The sequence below is a fragment of the Podarcis raffonei genome, chromosome 3 (genome assembly GCF_027172205.1).
Source record: "Podarcis raffonei isolate rPodRaf1 chromosome 3, rPodRaf1.pri, whole genome shotgun sequence".
Classification (NCBI taxonomy): Eukaryota; Metazoa; Chordata; class Lepidosauria; order Squamata; family Lacertidae; genus Podarcis; species Podarcis raffonei.
This window is the reverse complement of record NC_070604.1, coordinates 21,215,334-21,236,067: the sequence shown is the minus strand read 5'-3', so window position 1 is coordinate 21,236,067 and position 20,734 is coordinate 21,215,334. Positions and strand designations below refer to the sequence as shown.

General features: G+C 41.3%; 1 protein-coding gene across 2 annotated transcripts in view; it reads right to left on the bottom strand.

The window, feature by feature from the left end:
- Positions 1–11,705: 11,705 nt before the first annotated feature.
- PXDN (peroxidasin) overlaps positions 11,706–20,734 on the bottom strand; it is a 72,610-nt gene continuing 63,581 nt past the window's right edge. For both annotated transcript variants that reach the window (XM_053380782.1, XM_053380783.1), the window contains 4 exons: positions 18,877–18,994; positions 14,718–14,850; positions 13,243–13,356; positions 11,706–12,045 (listed from right to left, as the gene is read on the bottom strand). In XM_053380782.1, coding sequence (XP_053236757.1) covers positions 11,920–12,045; positions 13,243–13,356; positions 14,718–14,850; positions 18,877–18,994 — 491 coding nt within the window. In that variant the 3' untranslated portion in view covers positions 11,706–11,919. The remainder of the gene's footprint in view (positions 12,046–13,242; positions 13,357–14,717; positions 14,851–18,876; positions 18,995–20,734) is intronic.

Genomic DNA, 20,734 nt, shown 5'->3' with positions numbered 1-20,734 from the left:
AGCGAATTTCTGGATACTGGGTTGTCAAGAATTATTTGTTTCTTGATTTCTGAGCCATCTCTTCTCCCCAACCCACCAACCCCAGCCAGGCATTAAGAGTGGAGAGGCAGAAACCAAGAGGCTTGTCGTGCAAGCCTGAAAATGTGCCATCCCATGCCAGCCAAGAGGCACTATGGCACCTCTAATCTAATAATAATACTAATAATAATAATATTTATTTATACCCTGCCCTCCCCAGCCAAGGCCGGGCTCAGGGCGGCTAACAAGCAATAATAAAAACAAGTTGAATGAATACAACTTAAAAACAAGATTAAAATACAACATTAAAATATTGAAACATTAAAATATTAAAATTCAGCCTCATCACAGGAGGAGAAAGGAAAAAGGAAAAAGAAAGAGGGGGAGGGAATCAAATCTAGGAATTATACAGTGCATGGGAACAAGATGAGACAGGAGATTCTTCTCTTCCCTTTTGCCAAGGGTCAGGCAAGAATGTGTCAGAGGCAACAGATTTGATCTTTGCAATCTGAGAAATCATTTTTAAATGCCAGGGTAATTTAAACGAGTCAGCCCCTCTGTACAGGCACGCAATGATACCCTTGATTCTCTCTTCCTCCCTGCAGACCTCACACAAAGCCATTCATCATGTATCCCTCACTTCATTGTACTGGGTGACAGCTGTGCGCTCATGGATGATTTCAGGCCTTTTGGCAGCTAATGCTGACTGCCAGCCCCATACAGCTGTAACCTTGGCCCGTAATGCTGATAAAAGCTGTGCCCCCAAGAATACTAAGAAGAAAACAAATGCCCTTTTGTCCATATGGATGGCAGGGAAGAAGATCCAGTTATGTTTTTAACAGCTATGGCTTTGACATCCCTCCCTCCCCTCTGTCACTGTTTTTAAAAACAATAACTGGTAGTTCTAGGAGCCTAGTCCCAGTGAAGTGGGGGAAAATATTATTGGTTTTAATAGGCAAGCCTAGTGTGACACAGTAGATTCACATGACTACTTGTTTTTTTTTAACTTCCTGTGGTATTTTTTCAAGCCTTTTCTTTGCAACTTCGAGGACTCAAACCTTATTTTACACATCGTATTTCTCTTTCTCTAGTCCACCTAATTCTGCACAAAGTCCCACATCTTACAGGTATATGTGATTCACAGGATCCCGTTAACAGTTCGACCTTTCCAGAGTCTAGTAAGAGACCAAACTGATAGTTTCTTGGCAAAGGCAGCCATTGCTTATACGACTTCTTCTTATAATGGATAGGATGATGGGAGCTAAGTATTTTAGACTGTATAGAAGCATAGTTCAATGCCCACACTTCTGGGCAGTGACCTGAAACCTGTGGCCTTCCAGAAGTTCTCAGACTCCAACTCCCATAAGCCCCCAGTTGCATGGCAAGTGGTCAGGAATGATGGGATTTGTCGTCTGACAACATCTGGAGGGCCACAGCACAGGAAATAATAAAAATATTTGCTGCATCCTGGCTGCAGATAGTTTTGCTACACCCAGGAAAGCTGCTTAAACAGTTAAGACGGGTCCGTACAACTTGCAATGCACCAAGTTCAACACAAGCTGCCAACTAAGTACGAGGGCTCAGTGGAAGATCCATAAACCTCCTGTTTTTGCTGTCTCTCTGGGACTACTAAAAAAACAACCCCACAGGTGTCAAGTACCTGGCAGATTGCCTGATTTAGGAGATACATATTGCATCCTAAGAGACTGGGAAGTACAGTGGTACCTCAGGTTACATACACTTCAGGTTACATACGCTTCAGGTTACAGACTCTGCTAAGCTAGAAATAGTGCTTCAGGTTAAGAACTTTGCTTGAGGATGAGAACAGAAATCGTCCTCCGGTGGCAGCAGGAGGCCCCATTAGCTAAAGTGGTACTTCAGGTTAAGAACAGTTTCAGGTTAAGAACAGACCTCCGGAATGAATTGAGTACGTAACCAGAGGTACCACTGTACAAATTGTAGAGAACTTTGATTTAAGAAGACTGGAAACTGTCTGTAACTCAAGTTCAGAAACGAAAGAGCAAATATTATGAAGAAGTACAGAAAAAGGGGAGAAAAGACTTGGGATCATGATTAGACTCCAATAGCTGTGTGTAGGCAGTAGATGAGTCACGTTATATAGCAGGGATAGTCAACACAGTGCTCTTCAGATCTTCAGCTCCCATTAACCCCCCAGGTAGCATGGCCAGCACTGAGGAAGGATGGGAGTTGGAGTCCCATGCTGGTGCTATCGATTCTGTATCTTCATGACGGAGGAGTGAAAGTGCTTTTTGAAAACTAGGAGCCAGTTCAAAAGGTCAAAACTGGAGAATAATTCAGCTCATTCTTGTATTATTTCAACAGAGCTTTTAAAGACCATTTTCAAACAATTATTTTTATTTTCCAATATTTCGGTATCTCCCAATAAGTGCAGCAGCACTTATTGACACAGGTCAAACAGCCACTTCCACACAGAAATCCGACAACAGAAATCCTGTCTCCCAGGCTAGGATACCTGACAATGGTCAGTGATTGCTTTACTTGGGCAGCCCGGCCATTCTTTTGTGATGGTAAATACTTTAATTCCTGAATCCAGGTCACAGGCTCACCCTATTCATACACAAAGATGCTCTAAAGACAGGTAAGCAAAATACAATGGAGAGGCTTTCCCATTTCCTTCCTCCTTGCAGAGAAACATTTGAGGTCAATTTGGGAGAGTCAAAATGGTTTCAGGATTGCTCTCCTGTACTATTTCAGACACATGGTTTATATACATGGTGTTTGCCTTTTAAATTTATGAACATTTAATTTATATATTTGAGACCTTAAATTCTTATAATTCTCTGTTGTCCATATGACTTTGTCCTCCAAATCACTGCTTTCCTACACTTTCCTCTGTCTCAATCTGGATTTTCTCATATCCTCTCCCCTTTTGGAGCATCCCTGGTATGAGAAAGTCCAGATCAAGGAAGGTCAAAAGTGTGGGAAGGCAGTGATTTGGAGAATCACAGTAGCCATATGGACCACAGAGAATTAACGGGAAGCTTACTACCCACATTAAACAACAGTGAGGATGAGCCCTTAGTGTCTCTTTGTGGGTGCTTCCCTTCTAATGCATTCTGCTTAAATTGGAAACTCATAGCTTAAGCTATAGCTCTGTGTGTGTGTGTGTCCATGTGTGTGTCCGTCCCTTTGATCTATTTTAATGGATTACTTGCAGCAAGGGTTTTTCCCTGCTTCAGGGCTCCTGACACACAAATAAAGAGCCTTTTGTGTTGACTTGAATTAAAGTTGAATAAGCCTGGTAAACATCTGGTAGATCTTAGAGGCACAGCAGGAGACACAAAAGCTGACAAGAGTAGCTGCCCTATGGGAAATCTCAGCTTTCAGATCTGCATAAGGAAGAACAATACCAAAGTTGCATTTCCTCAAAGCGCCTTGACAAAGGCTGGAAAGAACAAGCCAGTGAAGTGATGTCCGCCGCTTGCCAATTTTGGCAATGTGTCCGAATGTTCACGGAGGCAACACCTTTAACAATAAAAACAACTCTGTGTCCATATGGTGAGGAATATCATAGCTGCCCTCATGCAAAGCGAAAACCTGCTACAGCAAGAGTCTGTTGAAAGTCTTTCGTTATCCCTATGGCAACAGCTGAAGCAAAAAGCTGATCTTGGGACAAGTGGAAAATATGTTATGAGAAAACCAGACATTCCAAAGGGGAGGCAGAGGAAAAGGATCTCTGCAATTTACCAGGAAAAGTATGCTGAAGTTACCGTTCAAAACGTGGAAAGAGAGCCAAGTAGCACAAAGGGAACGATAACAAAGGAGGGGAAAGGTAAACTAGCTGGCTCTGCTCCTTGCGAATTCTGTGGAGAGTAGAGGTAAAAAGGGGACAACTGAGCAGGCTAGCCCTATCTCATGGCCAAGCTAGCCGTATTTCGCATTTCTAACGACACGCTCCAAAGTAATTACAGTCTAATCTAGATGAGGATTCTTTAGGGTGTTTCTGCATATAAAGGTAAAGGTAAAAGGTACCCCTGCCCGTACGGGCCAGTCGTGTCCGACTCTAGGGTTGCGTGCTCATCTCGCTCTAGAGGCCGTGAGCCGGCGCCGTCCGAGGACACTTCCGGGTCAAAGATTTGATTGAAGTTCTTCTGATAGGAGCAATTCAGCTGGAGAACTGCTTGATAGAGCATCTCCTTTGCATGCAGAAGGCCTCTAGTTCCATCCCTGGCATTGCCAGATAGAAAGAACCAGATGGAAATCTGAAATCTTGGAGAGTCCCTGCCAGTCAGGGCAGATAATGCTGAGCTAGATGGAGCAGTGATCTGACTCGGAATAAGGAAGCTAACTGGATTTTCCTTCTTCCCCCCCCCCCAGCCCTTGGAGAGTCAGAGTCAATGCTTACTATGGCCCTGGGGACACTCTCCCAGGGACCACAGGATTAGAAATAATTATTTCAAAAATGACTGGCACATCACATATGCTCAATACATCTCACTGTGTCAGTATAGATCAGTACATCATAGGTTTTCTCCAGATAGTTCCTGCCTCCTTATTTCTATTTACATCTATAGGGCTTTGGGTTTGTTTTGCTAGTGTTGCTCCTTGCACGCTGTCGGCCATTTTGTATTATATGCCTTTTAGGCAGCTCCACAATCGCAGAGAACATGCTTAGTTAGGCTTTCTCCTCCATGGCCTGAGGGCAGTGGGGATGCTTTAGGTCAGATCTATGTGTTTTCGACTGAAGTGCATAAATCCAGCATGCTCTGAGCCAGAGTTGTTCATTTTGTCTTCAAGGTCAGCCACAATGGTGATAATAACTGATGACCTTTACTTCTAGAAGTCCAATGGCTAAAGAGCAGTGGTAATTTCCCAAGGATGATTGTTTTCTCTTTCCACAAAAGCCAGGATTTTCTCAAGAGTTTCTCTCTCCTGCTGTTTCCTCCAGGTTTTCTCACCCCTTCCAGAGCAGCCTTTTAAAGTCTCTTCTATTTCCTGTTCCTCCTCCTCTCTTGGCTCTTAACAGAGTGCATCTGTTTTCTCTGTTAGGTTATTGAAACTGTCTACTAATCTAAGATATGCACCTTTCAGTTTATGCTCCTCAGTGTTGTTTTTAATCCAGCAATTGCTTTTCTAGCAGCTGACCTAGAAGCACCTCACCCCCCAAACAGGCCAATATTTTCCTGGCCAACTGTTACATGCACAAAGGGCATATAGGAAGTGCCAAAAGTGGTGATTAATGACATTGCTGTACGTTAGGGATGGGGAATCAGCCTAGGGGCAGCATTCCATCCTGGACAACCTTCTAAGGACTACATGCCAATGGTAGATGGGATCCAGTGGCAGAAGTGGGTGGAGCACTGGATGTGGCACTTACCTTTGTCCAATAGGCCAAATCTCTCCATTGCCCATTCAAACAAACAAGATGAAATATCACAGTCCAAGGACACACGCCAACCAGGAAAAAGTGCTTGAGGATGACATGGAGCAGGGTCAGTGAGGGGTAGAGACGGTGGAGAGTGGTGTGACCGGAGGAGGAGTTGTTTGGCTCTGGAGATTCCTGCATTTGCCCCCCATGCATAAGGTTGCCCTCCTCTGATTTACACATATTTCGGGTAAGGGGAACTTGTAGTCCAACAACATTTGGAGGGCGACAACTCCCATTATTCCTGACCCATGGCCATACTGGTTGGGGCTGAAGGGACCCAGAATCCAAGCACATCTGGAGGGTCACAGGTTCCCCATCACTGCTATAGTAGTAATCTCAAAACGATACACCCAGAAATATGTTCTGAAGAGCAAAATCCTTGAAGGACATCCCAGCTCTGTCTGCAGTGTATGTTTAGGCAATGTGATTGCGTTGGTATGGCGGGAACAATACTCATATCTAAACTGATTAAGAGGTTTGGAGAATGTTTCCATGGGAGTAATACATCGTAGATAAGCAGTATCTAGTGTGCAGGCCCAAACCATGAAATGGAAAATATGAGATGACAGAATGTCTTTTCAGTATGCTACTCATCCTTTTACATGTTCTGAATTTGTTTCTTGGGTGAAATCTATGGTGTCTTGGGCTGTTTAAAAGACTCTTACACATGTCTAGGTAAGAAGAATGGGTAACTATAGTTTATGAATAATTAGGAATTATCCTATGTAATATTTATATGAACATGATATTAGCAAGAGGAAACTAAGTCTGGAAAACATAGCTGAAATGTAGACAATGGGGGTTCTGGTCTATTACCATACCAAAAGATCTTCACATCTGTGAAAGTTGAAAGTGTACAGAATTACAAAGAACAATGCTGATATGTTTCCGGAGTACAAGCTGTACCTTGATAGTTCTTGGTGTGAAGCACAGGATCAAAACTCTGGGATGGTGCCCAGAGAACATCTGATTCATCCCTCAATATAAAGTTAGCCTCTCATAATACAATCTAAGTAATACTTAGAAGTAGAGAGCTGGTGAAGAAGCCTTCAAAGTTAGGGCTGCCATACGTCCTTATATTACCAGGATTTCAAAGGTGGAATTGACGTCTGGGGTGAATTTCTGAGAGGTGGTGCTGTGTCCTGGATCTTCGGCAAGTCAGTTGAAAAAATGTTGTTTTTTGCATTAGCTCAACTTTTTGGGTGTCCTGGGCTTAACTTTTTGAAAAATGGCAACTCTAACAAAGTGAAGAGTTCACTTTCCACATGATCTAGATGCCCCTGAGGCCTTGTTCTGTTGAACGGTCACTTTAAAATGTGAAGGTTCATTATTGTTTCACAAGTTGTGTATGTCTTTAAGGGCCAGGGCAAATAACGAGACCCAGTCTTACAGCTGTGAAACATAGCAGGTGCTGCTAGGTTGTGTTAATCAAGCTGTGTCAGCAATTGGGTATAATATATAAGGAGCAGCACCTAGCTCTGGTTGGGTCTGGTTTGTTGTTGATGTATTTAGTGTATAAGGAGTTTTTTGTTATTAAAACCTTGTTTAAGTTATTTTTGAGTCCCTTTTTAATGCATGGTCTCCCCAGCAAGCTCTCTGCAGCGCTACTAAACTGCAAATAGCCAACATGTTCATGTGTGTGCAACTGTTGAAGCCGGGCAGGAATGCCATTAACTCAACAGCCCAATTGGTAAATGTGTGCCTGGTTACCTGTAATTAGTGATATTGTCCTACATCAACAGGGCACACCATGCACTGACAAACTGACATGCAAGCAGATTCATTTAAATAATTACCCATGACTCTTTTAAAAAATGTGACCTGTTTATTGTAACTGAGAAGCATTCATAACAGTGCAAACAATTCTTTGGTAGATTTATTTAGTACAATAAAAATAACTAAGACTTCACTTTTGGTAGGAGTTTTTTTTTTATAAAAAAGTAAATAAATATGGAACAATTGCAACTGAAGAAATACTGAGAAAAATGATCATTCGGCCATTGGCCACTGTCTTAAAATGTTACATAGGCTTTAATCAGCAGAAAATGTAAAAAGAAAAAGAAAAACATATTCATTTGTACAATGTTTGAATTTTTTTTTTTAAAAAAAAATTAGAATGAGACCTATTTCCTAATCCAGTTTACCACCAGAGGTTTAGTGGTAATAAATGCTGGAATCTGTATAATTTTACATACTAATTTGGCAAATACTGATTAGATATCTGCTTTATTTAACAAGGGAAAACAGAGGTATATTTGGTTAATGAATACATGGAAAATACAGTGGTGCCTCGCAAGACGAAATTAATCCGTTCCGCGAGTCTCTTCGTCTTGCGGTTTTTTCGTCTTGCGAAGCACGGCTATTAACGGCTTAGCGGCTTTAAGAAAACAAGGAAACAAAGGAAACAAACTCGCAAGAACTCGCAAGACGTTTCATCTTGCGAAGCAAGCCCATAGGGAAAATCGTCTAGCGAAGCGACGCAAAAACCGAAAAACCCTTTCGTCTTGCGCGTTTTTCGTTTTGCGAGGCATTCGTCTTGCGGGGCACCACTGTACTAAAGTGGCCGACACTACAATTGTATACAGAAGTAGGACCCATTGAATTTAATGGGGCTTACTCTCAGGTATGTGGTTATAGCATTACAACCTAAAATACCTGAGCAGGTTTTTCCCCTCCCCTCTTTTAAAACAATACAGAATTGAAAATTAAGGGTGATTGGTAATATTAAAAAACTTCCTCTAGCCACCAATATGCTTGTTATCGTTCTAGCCCTTGTTTCGAAATCTGTCCAAGTTTGTAAGAATTTTAGATAGCAGCTTGGAAAGCACAGCTGGGATCTGGATTTTCAATAAAACAAAATATTTTCGTGCACTGAAAGACCTTAAGAATTAAACTCCAAATTTAAATATAACACATAAAAATAGGTATTTTGCTGTAATGGCACAAAGCCAAATATTTGTGTATGAAATTGCCTCACAGTACAAACCTGTGCATGTTTACTCAGAAGTAAGTCCCGCTGTGTTTCATGGAGTCTTCATAGACTGCAATCCAATCCCATCCCCGTTAGTTAGCGATTTAAGATAGAGTCCAGGGCTCTGTCCACTTACGTTGTGTGTATGTCCATTTGTAGCAGAGGTTGGTATGCTGCCAATAAGTCCTGAAACAGGGAATTTCAAAGCAAGGTGCCAGAAACTTTGAATCTTTGGGATCCAAAGCCCGCAGAACCCTCAGCAGCCTAGTTTTAAGCTCCTCAGCTATTCCAGCCTTGGCAGTGGAACAGCAAAAAAATGTAAAAAAAAAAAACCCCAATCCCATCTTCAGCTTTCCATCCTGGCTGGTAGGGCTTTGGCTCTCAGGCTCCTATTGTCCCTGGTCTGGTTATGATTGCTCTGTAAGTGTGTTTAGGATTGCAATCATGATGCTGTATGCACTCCATTTTGCTTAACACCACCATATAGAGACACAGTTGCTGTCTCCATCAAACAGGTTTCTTGGCTAATTTGGCAATGCACAATATGATAGATAGCAAATGATTTATGCGAGGGAGCTGATGTACCAAAATATTATTAGACTGGCTTTATTTAATGCACTTCTGTGTTATCAAACAAAATTATTAAGCAAGTTGAAAAGGTTCCTGTATTTGCCCCCTCCCCTGTTTTTCGATATGGCATTGCTTTTTTAAGTCCCTGATCCTTAAATGCTAATGATTTAACTTAGCAATCAGTGACTTTGTCTTTAGCATTGGTTAGAAAAGAGAGTGAGTGTGTCAGGACTTGAAGAACACTGCTATATTCCAGGGAATTAAGACTTGTTTTCTGGAAAAGCACCATTTAAGAAACCAAACATGTCTGTCAAATGAGGTATGAGAGTTTTCCTTCACTGTATGTAATAATACATGTTGGTTATAAAGAGGCAAAGTTGAAAATACAAAGGTAAACAATGGCAAGTTAATGTAGACGTACATTCGACAGTGCTTTCTTTTACCTCTTAACTGGGCACACAGATTCACAAAAAAGTAATCATTAACATGATTTTGACACAAGGACTATGGGGGCGGGGCAGGAAACAGGCACTATGCATTATGGAAAAAAACCCTTAAATGAAACCATATTTTTAAAATAAAGTTTGTAAAGGAACAGCTAATCTCTATTTGGTAGGCCTTCTGTCGGATGGGTTTTTCACAAATCACGCCATGGTACAGCTTAGGAACAGATCTACAGGAGCAAGTTTTTTAGAACATTTCAGTAGGTAGGTGTCATTTAGTGCTCTTCACTAAGCTCTGCTTCACTATAATTTCTCAACCCCTTTAGTTTAAATGGGCCTGCCCTTTTCTATCTGCACACCTTTGTTTTTACTTTCACATTCCATGACAATACCATGGAATACTATGCTAGAAGATAGAAGAGGATGCGTACACCGTACCCTTGAGAAATAAGATGCTGGGGAACGATACACTTTTTAACAACCACACAAGGCAGCAGAAATAGGACTAATGAAGCTTTCACAATCCTTGTACCTTGATTCCAAGATAATCCAAATTCACTAACAGGCAGCTATTAATGGGGAAAGGAGTCTCCCTGGGAAGACATGTGGCAGCTTCAGGCACAATGCAGGACCTAAATCGAGAGTGAATCTGACATAGGTCTGATTCTTGGGGGTGGGGGGAGGGGATGCCCATTCAGCTATGCTTTTTAAGAGCAAAATGACTCCAAAATTAGAGGGCATCATATTAAAAACAAAAGGTTGCAGCATGGAGGGCTTCTGTTCACTGTTCCAGTCAGTTAGACATGCCCCCCCATGTCTCCCATTTTATTTCCTCTTGCACATGATTTTTCTACCACTGCAACAGGAATTTAGTATTCTATGGCAAGTCAGGATGCACAGACCCCATTGGCCAGTCTCAATTTCAGGGATTTCCCCTTAATATTAGTATACGTCTCCAAACCTTGGGAATCCTCCAAGCCAGCTAAAAACTCTCTCTCTCTCTCTCGTATATGTGTGTAGTGCCATTTTCACAATATAAGCTACAACATTTGCATCATAGCATCACAAATAGAGGGAATTATATCTGCTAGAGCTCACCAAAGTTCAGTCCTTGCATCCATTCAAGCAGCAGCAGCAGGCGATATATGAAGTATTCCAGGGGAAAGCAATCTTGAACAGGTGGAAATGCTACCACTGAGTAACTACAGAGAATCTCTATATGCAGGGTTTGTTTGTTTTTCAGCTGGAACTCAAGTTCCAGCACCTCTCAGGTGGGTGCCATTGGCATTTTAAGAGAACAAGGGAGGCGTTCATGCTGAGTTCATGCTGGCACCTCTTTTTCTAGAAAAAATATCCCAGGCATTAAATGTTCCAGATGGGACGATGGTGCTTTTGGAAATCTGAGTTCTAGAATGTATTTCCCCACCCCTAGAAATTAAGCTCTGATAAGAGGATTTGCTATTACTGTACTGCTTCAGTGTCCTATGGTTTGCAGTGCTGGAGGGGTAGGGCATTTTATCCCATTTATTACATCAGATAAGCAGTAGGAACCCTCTATGGTCCAATCCAAACAATATTTTCTCAAGGGCAAACACTGCAAATGAGGCCAGAAGTGTCCAGAAAAGTCAGGTAAGTCCTATCTCAGGTTTAGCTCAATGTGCAGTAGTCAGAGCAGCCTCTTTTTTTGTTATTGCTGTTGTCTTGCAGCAGTGCCTTCTCTTTCATGAGTACACAGACTTTCAAATTACGTTACACAGTGCAAGGCTGAACATATATTTTATGCCTATGATTTCTGATCATCTCCTAGGTATTTAACAGAGAAATAAAGAAGGGCAACTGTGGACAGTGGATAGGACAGAATATTAATACTGCAAAGAGATACGGGAGAAAACCACAGCAAAATTTGTGTTCTCCACCCTCATCCTCCTTTAGAATTGGCACTGCCACAGAATATTGAGTAAATACTGAGTGAATGCTGTAAAGACATGATGTGAGTAGCTAAATAAGTAGACTATGGGTCTCAGAAAGACAAACTAGCTCCATCAAGGTATTTGACAGAAGGCAAGCTAGACTATCAACACTGGGCCGCACAGGATTTTAAAAACAAAAGCTGTGGCCCTCTTCGTCCTAATAAATGGCTCCTGACTTCCTTTGGCCAGTGTATGGAGAAATAAAAGCCAGCCTAATAAGACTCAAAACCACTTGGCAAAGGAGTCTTTAAAAAGTAGCACCAAGTTTTCAGTTTGTTGAACCTGAGAAGATTGTCCTGTCCTGTCCTGTCCTGTCCTGCCCTGTCCTGTCCTGTCCTGTGTATTCCCTTTCAATTCTTTTACACGGTGGTTTTTCAGTGGGCAAGCATGTAAAATAATACATTTCCTTACATTGTTACACCATCATTTGAATGCTGTCCTGCAAACGTCCTGTTGTGGTTTTATGCCTAATGTTACCTGTATTTTGCCATCAGCAGATATCCATATGACTTGTATTGTGACCATTGCAAAGCAGGCTTAGAGCTTATTTTCCTTGCTAACAGTTTGTTTTAAGCAGACAGGACAGCAAACTCCTTTAAGCTTCACAGGTGTTGCACAATCGTTCGGTGGACACGATTCCACGTAACAGGTTATCTGGCCAACCTGTGTTAGGAAAATTATAGCAACAGCTTAGCACACATCCTAATAAAGTGTTCAATAGCCAGTGACATTATTCAGCAAATATCCCCCCACAACTGGCATTATGCCATGAGCTACTAAGATCACTAATTTAATCAGTTTTCTACTACAGAACCCACACTTAATCTAATGGTTATTAATGTCAGCTCTGTTTAAAGTTATTGTCCCTAACCCACACTTCAATGTACAGTGGTGCCTCGCAAGACGAAATTAATTCGTTCCGCGAGTCTCTTCGTCTTGCGATGTTTTTTGTCTTGCGAAGCACGGTCCGTCGCAACTGCACCTCTTCAAGCGGCTTTGGGAAAAAAGCGAAAAAAATCGCAAGACGTTTTCGTCTTGCGAAGCAAGCCCATAGGGAAAATCGTCTTGCGAAGCGACACAAAAACGGAAAAACCCTTTCGTCTTGTGTGTTTTTCGTTTTGCAGGGCACCACTGTATGAGACTCTCTTCAGTCCAATGGACATAGAGATAATAGCTAGCTTATCCTGAAAAATCTTCAAGAGTTTGAATTGTATGAATTGTGTAATTTGAGTTAAATTGGAAGAAATTTCAGGAATCTTCTTCTGCACTGTTTATTCAGTAATCTGCATTACCAGATTTCACTAGTTTGGGGAAGGGGTAGGAAACAGAACTCCTCTAGCCAGGCCCTACCCAAACCACACTAGCAAATTTCAACCATGCCTTTGGTTTCTGAAACATTAGCAGGCATTGCTCAAAACATTTTACAGCTGTAAGAACTAAGGGCTGGCTCTTCAAAATAAAATAAAATAAAGCTGGAATTCTTAGGAAGCCAATTTCTGTGCCCATTTCCATACTGTTCTGGCAGTAGCTCCTTTGGTGAGAAGACAAGCCAGTAGACTGACTGAACAGAAGCTTGTCTTGCTGGCAGTGAAAACTGTTGAGGCCAAAACAGCAATCAGAGTTCCAGCTGTATTCGTTATTCACTTCTGCATGCACAAATCACTTCTTCAGTTTGCAAGTGCAAAAACTGCAATGGCAATTACCTTTATTTACAATTGAGCACACTGCAAAATCAGTATGATGTTGGAACCCTATTCATGCTTGCTTGGGAATACGCCCCACTGAACACAATGAGCCATGTCTAGGTAAGCGTGGAGACGCCATATTAAAACCATGAAAATGAATATTCTGATTACTCACTTTGCATTCGCACGTGGTGCACGGGTCTTTTTTCCAGGTTTCGTTACTGGAATAAGATTTACCCTTTTCGTCAGTGCATTCAGATCTACTGAGCCGTGATTCAAGTTTCTTTATCTGAAGAAAGGCAGGAAATCCTTGTTTAGCTATCTGTATACTAAAAGCATTCTCATTACCTTTCGTATACAAGCCAGTAAAACCACAGAAACACAGCCTTCTCTTAAGTACTCAAATTGTATCTAGTTTGTTTTACTGAGAGATGCAGTCCAATAGGGTTCCTGGCTGGTTGTGGAGGCTGAAGGATGCATTTAATGTCACATTTCATTTGACTGTCAAAAAGCTCTGCTACTGGAGGGAATGGGGGCAAGCAGAAGTTATAGTCTGGTAGTTTCCAAAGTGGGTATTTCTGGTCTATGACCGTAATAAATCAATTCATTCATTCAAAGTGGGTGGTACTGCCCCCTGGAGGGCAGTGGGCTTACCTAAGAGGGGGCGCTCTAAGAGGCAAGGGGGCAGTAAGAGGTATAAATGACTATGATACTTTGAAAACCTGGTATTTCTAGATCAAGTTCATCAATTTTGTTGAATTTTTTGAACTATATTGGATTTTGGATAAATGTGCAATTAATTGCTACTGCTTTGAATTTTGCTGTGTTATCATATGCAAAAGACCATTCTGAACAATGCTTTTTATAGGGTAGGAGGGGGCACTGGGGGAGGAGGTTATGGAACCAAGCAGGTGATGGCCTGAGGTTTGGGAACCCCTGTTCTAGACCCAAGATTTGCTGCTTGTTGATGGCATGTATTCACACATGAAAGGGCATATGTGTGTAATTGAGGATGTCCTACTCACTTCAAGAGATGGAAGCCAAGAGATGGATTTGAGATGTCCAGTGTTGAGCACAATGAAGTTACATATTTATTATATGTATATCCAGCCTTCATTATGAGGAGCTCAAAGCAACATTCATAGTTCTCCGCCACCCTCACAATAGCCCTGTGGGAATCCTTTTCTTTCTTTCTCTCTCTCTCTCTCTCTCTCTCTCTCTCTCTCTCTCTCACACACACACACACACACACACACACACACACGGATCTTAAAAATGCTTCCACTGCCACAAGGATTCCTTCAATGAGTGGAAGGGCCTTTAATTCAGTGGGGGGAAACTGTTCTTTTACCAATTCCTTTCACCACACTCGTGCCACCTTCTATGCCATCCTAGAGGGTCAACCAGACCTCCAGTGAATTGTTTTTCCTGTGTGCAACTCTCAACCCATTCTGCAGTGGGTGTCAATAGCATATTTTCAACCCATTACATGCATTCTTTCATACAATGAGCGGGGAGCTTAAGACAGGGTGTAAGCCCCATTGGACTCGCGAGACTTACTTCTGATCAGACATATATGGGATTATACTGCTGAAACACTTTCTGTGCCACACAGTCTAATATTATCTGAAGAACCTTTTTTATGTTCACCTGTTTTCTGAGGTCCGTGATAGTTTTTTGCATGTCACCAACAAATTCTTTGAAGTCATTCATGACGGGTGCTTTCTTGCGCTCATCAAAGGATGAGATGGTGAGGTTAGAAAATTTATTCTCCCTTGCAGAACTGCAACGACAAAAGGTTAACCAGTATATTAAGCAGGAGGGGCAACCCATTTCTTTTTTGAAACGTAGACGTTTCTATAAAGGTTAGTTTACTAGTATGCTTATGCTGTACAAATTAGGCTTAGGTGTTTCAATCCCTTGCAGACACACAATGGAGGATCTAGCAATGGCAGAAAAGAATTAGGAACTTTCCACAATGGTTATGATTTGCAATGGTGATCCTTTGGTGCTGAATGAGATGCAGAGTTGATATAGTAATTAAAAGTTCTTAGACTCCACATAGTGAAGACCAGATGGCAACTGCTTTCTCCTCAAGATGTTTTTGAAATAGGTGTTGCTGCTGTAACAGAATTCTTTCACGATGTGAAACTTGGCATAAACTTTACCGCATGCAGGAAAAAAGAATATGCTGATTGGCAGGTGTTCCCTTTATTGAGCTTTACATTCTGCAGACTTAAAATAAATGCCAGTAATACATTCCAAAAAAAATCAGAAGGCTAGCAGTCGTCCCCCCTCTAATAAAGTGCTTTAATCCTCTCTCCTCCCCATGTTACTTGAGATAAGGATGAGAAAGCCAGCCAAGATCAGGAAAGAGAATGCAGATTTAAAAGTCTACAGCAACAAGTGAACACATGCATTATTATTCTCCAGTGTATAAAATGTGACCTACGCAGCAGAATTACTATTTCCTCTTCCAACAGAATCTCAGTTTTACTTATAAAGAAAACTTAAGCAACACTTAATGAAAGCAGGAGAGATTGGCGCTGAAGGGAAAAACAGCACAGTGTAGGATTCAGTCCTAACATCCCCATTGTACTTGAATGCTAAAAACTGACCCCTTTGTATTGCAGGAGGGTTGGAGAAGAAGAGCATAGGCTTGAAACAATCTGAAAAGGTTGACCAAAGCAACATCGTTTCAGCCGTTACTCACTCTTCACCATGGAAAGATGTTACATCATTAAGGTGTAGAATGACCCTGTTATTCTTTAGAAGATATATGGATATTTAATTTTATATTAAATATCCATATATTTGAAAAGAATATATATTTAAAAGAATGCTCCAACCACCGCACAATTGCACTCATTTCACATGCTAGAAAGGTTATGCTTAAAATTCTACAAGGAAGGCTCAAGCAGTATATGGACCGAGAACTCCCAGAAGTGCAAGCTGGATTTAGAAGAGGCAGAGGAACCAGAGACCAAATTGCAAACATGTGCTGGATTATGGAGAAAGCTAGAGAGTTCCAGAAAGACATCTACTTTTGCTTTATTGACTATGCAAAAGCCTTTGACTGTGTCAACCACAGCAAACTATGGCAAGTTCTTAAAGAAATGGGAGTGCCTGATCACCTCATCTGTCTGCTGAGAAATCTCTATGTGGGACAAGAAGCTACAGTTAGAACTGGATATGGAACAACTGATTGGTTCAAAATTGGGAAAGGAGTACGGCAAGGCTGTATATTGTCTCCCTGCTTATTTAACTTATATGCAGAATTCATCATGCGAAAGGCTGGACTGGATGAATCCCAAGCCGGAATTAAGATTGCCAGAAGAAATATCAACAACCTCAGATATGCAGATGACACAACCTTGATGGCAGAAAGTGAGGAGGAATTAAAGAACCTTTTAATGAGGGTGAAAGAGGAGAGTGCAAAATATGGTCTGAAGCTCAACATCAAAAAAACGAAGATCATGGCCACTGGGCCCATCACCTCCTGGCAAATAGAAGGGGAGGAAATGGAGGCAGTGAGAGATGTTACTTTCTTGGGCTCCATGATCACTGCAGATGGTGACAGCAGTCACGAAATTAAAAGACGCCTGCTCCTTGGGAGAAAGGCGATGAGAAACCTAGACAGCATATTAAAAAGCAGAGACATCACCTTGCCAACAAAGGTCCGTATAGTTAAAGCCATGGTTTTCCCAGTAGTGATGTATGGAAGTGACAGCTGGACCATAAAGAAGGCTGATCGCCGAAGAATCGATGCTTTTGAATTATGGTGCTGGAGGAGACTCTTGAGAGTCCCATGGACTGCAAGAAGATCAAACACATCCATTCTTAAGGAAATCAGCCCTGAGTGCTCACTGGAAGGACAGATCCTGAAGCTGAGGCTCCAATACTTTGGCCACCTCATGAGAAGAGAAGACTGCCTGGAAAAGACCCTGATGTTGGGAAAGATGGAGGGCACAAGGAGAAGGGGACGACAGAGGACGAGATGGTTGGACAGTGTTCTCAAAGCTACAAACATGAGTCTGACCAAACTGCGGGAGACAGTGGAAGACAGAAGTGCCTGGCATGCTCTGGTCCATGGGGTCTCGAAGAGTCGGACACGACTAAACAAACAAAAATTTTATATTCCCAGTCACAGAATAGTGTATCCTGGAAACAGCAGAGCAGGAATTTTTACTCTGCAGATGCATACTGCTTCTAAAGGTAATAATAAATACAATGAAGAACTTGACCTTTTTCCATCTCTTTGCAGCTGATGGAAGTATATAAAACGGTAGCATTTAAAAGGCAAAAACCAGGGTTGTTGTGGTCTTCCCTGCTTTTTTAAATAAAATTTTCAATTATTTAATAGTATTTTTATTATATGTTAAGAAGTGCATCATATTAATTTTAACCCTTGTTTATTGTTGTTTCATAGTGCTGAAACATGCACAGCCCCCCCCCCCATTTTTATTACCTTTGCATGTTTTTAAATGCCTCTCACTAGAAATAAGCATATGTTAAAAGACTGACTCGTAAACAAATGGAAGATTAAAGACTTGGTGATTGTCTTAGATCAGGGTTTTTAAACGATAAAATATGAAACTCTAACAAACATTCATACTGGCTAATTTCCAAGCATGGTATCCCATTACAGGTTTTGCAAACTACAGACTATTTTACAAATCTGAGACCGTTACAGTGTGTACTACACACATTTTTAAGCATCTCTCCCACCTACCAAAATGACAAGAACCATACACTTCAACTTCCTAAGATATTTACATCATGCTCGCATCCTCCTGCTCAGAGAAAAAAACCAGGAGGAGAGAAGGAAAAGCCAAAATGTAATTTAGGTGTGTTGTTGATGCAACTCATAAATTACTTTGCCTATGCACTGAAGGCATGACGTCATAGTCCTAGGAAGGTCCATCTATCATCCTAGGTGGAAAAAGTACACTTGGATTAGCAAAGCTGTTCAGGATTTTTATGATTAAAAGCCCTGTACATTAGTAGGACATACAAGATTCTTAAAAAATAAATGTTATTTGCTTTAGAACTGGAATTGTATTAATTAAAGAATCCAATAATCCTGTTCCTAACATGATATTCTGACATGTTTGTTGCTCCCCATTACTGAGGCTTCCCCAGTTATCTCCCTTGTAAGATGCTATGGATAACTAGAGCCAAGTGTCATCAGCATACTGACGACACCTCGCTCCAAAACGCCTAATGACCGCTCCCTAATGGCTTCTTGTAGATATTAAAACAGCACTGGAGATAACACACCTTTGCTGTATGATTCACAATCCACTTGGTCTTATCAAAATGATTTTGAATGGTAGCCTGGCACTCAGTGCATAAATCTCTGGAAGGATAGCAACCCATAAAAAATACAACAGCGCAAAAAATGACCGCATTTTGGATCACACAAGGTAGCCAACCTTGCAATCTGAATAACCATGCATTTGCCCCGAATTATTTTTCCTATGTAAGATAAAACAAGTCTGGGATTCTGAATGATTGCTTGTGATGCATTTGCCAAGAAAGATTTCTTTCTAAAGCTATTTAATTATGAAGCACTTGAAATAAAAGGAATGCAACTTTTGGAAACGAGTAAGACATACGATCTCCTAGCTGATAAGATACGGCCACATTCCTAAAATTCATGTGCTGAAGGACAAAAGTAAATAAAGACTTGCAGCAGAATGTTTGGGAGGTGTCCAAAGACTTCTGTGCCTCAGTAATAACATGCATGTTTACATATTGTCATTTTTAAAAATGAATGAATGAATGAATAAATAAATAAAACCTTTACCTTGTTTTTGACATTTTCATGTGCTTTGATGGCTTGTCTTCACGGAAACTGAAATCAAGGGAACGTCTTCCTCGAAAGTGGTAAGAGAATGCATTGAATTGTCCTCTAGTTCTACAGTCTGAAATTGAACAGAATGTTATGGGGTTTATGAACAAGTTTTCGGATTTTAAAGACATGTGAGTTAAACCACAGAGCCTAGGACTTGCCTATCAGAAGGTCGGCGGTTCGAATCCCCGCGACGGGGTGAGCTCCCATTGCTCGGTCCCTACTCCTGCCAACCTAGCAGTTCGAAAGCACATCAAAGTGCAAGTAGATAAATAGGTACCGCTCCAGCGGGAAGGTAAACGGCGTTTCCATGCGCTGCTCTGGTTCGCCAGAAGCGGCTTAGTCATGCTGGCCACATGACCCGGAAGCTGTACACCGGCTCCCTTGGCCAATAAAGCGAGATGAGCGCCGCAACCCCAGAGTCGGCCACGACTGGACCTAATGGTCAGGGGTCCCTTTACCCTTTACCTATTGTGCCCAGTAAACTGTAATTGGCTTTTTAATTTTCTGGCTTGGAAAACTGTATGGAAAAGCTCAAAATAACCTCTTCCCTAAAATCTTTTAGTGAAATATCAAGTACCTCTCTGAGAGACATACAGAGAGAGAGAAACTTCACTTACAGTGAAATTAAACATCTACAGGAAGTTTGATTATACATTGGAGGCCGAGGAAGGCAGCTGTTTGCAGGTGGTATATACTTTACCCCTTAAGAGATGGGAAGACAGGGGTGGTGAATAGTATGGGAACTCACACTAGGGTTGTGTAAAGCTTTCCTACAGTATATTTGCTGGCTGAGAGTGGAAGAGAATGTTAGTGATGTGCTATTTACTGCTGAGAGAGGAGATTTGTTCATCAAAGTTCTCTGCCTGAAAGATTTGAACAGATTCCTTTTTCAGGGGGCATCACTATGCAAATCTGTGGTTTGAGAGGGTTGGCTTATGTTGATGCTTTAAGATGTGCGTTTCAGGAAAGCTCAAAAGGGCAAGAAAGCTGTCAAGGGTATTGGAAGAAAAGGAAGATGAAATATTAATCACTTTTGAGATAGACACACACGGAGAGAAACTACTTTGCTTACCAGATTAAAACAGTAATTCTGTGGCGGCAATGGTTTGTCAAACAAGTATTTGGGTTTTGTTATTATGCAGAGGAAGAGCCACTTTGTTTTTCTTTTTATTACACTGCTTTACTACTTGCTGCTTTACTACTTGCTAAACGTTCCAGGAAGAGATACATTTCAGTAACAAATATAATTTAAACTGGAAAAGTATTTAGGCGCAAGGAAAACAGGAAGGATAATAAAAACAGATACATTCTATTATGTAGTGTTGCAATAATAAAGACTCAATAAAAAGAGCAGCTTTTTATAGTATACACCTTGGCCAAACTGTCAAATTTTGATTGACAAGTGCTTGTTTGCAGAATAGGAGCAATGTTTCTCATTTCAATATATAGAGGAACAAAATGTCTGTAAGTGTAATAGCCTCTTCTTGCTTTGTCTCAAAATAGTGAAAACTTCCATTAGCTGCTGAGGAAGACAGGGGTGCAATGGAACAAATTTGGAATTGGGAGAGCCTGAAATATAAATACCCACGGTTTGAAGATCCTCACTCCCTTTAGAGTAGGGCCTAGGCCCCTCCAAATTCAGCTGCAGCTCAAAGTGGGCCTCTGCTAGTGTGTCACCCTTGCCAGTTCTTCCTACTTCTTCCTAAACCAACAAAAACCTTAATCTTTGGGAGAGGGGTAACCACCTGTGTTATGTACTGAAGTTCTCACCCTGGGCCAGCAGGGGGATACTGTAGATAGTTATGCAAAT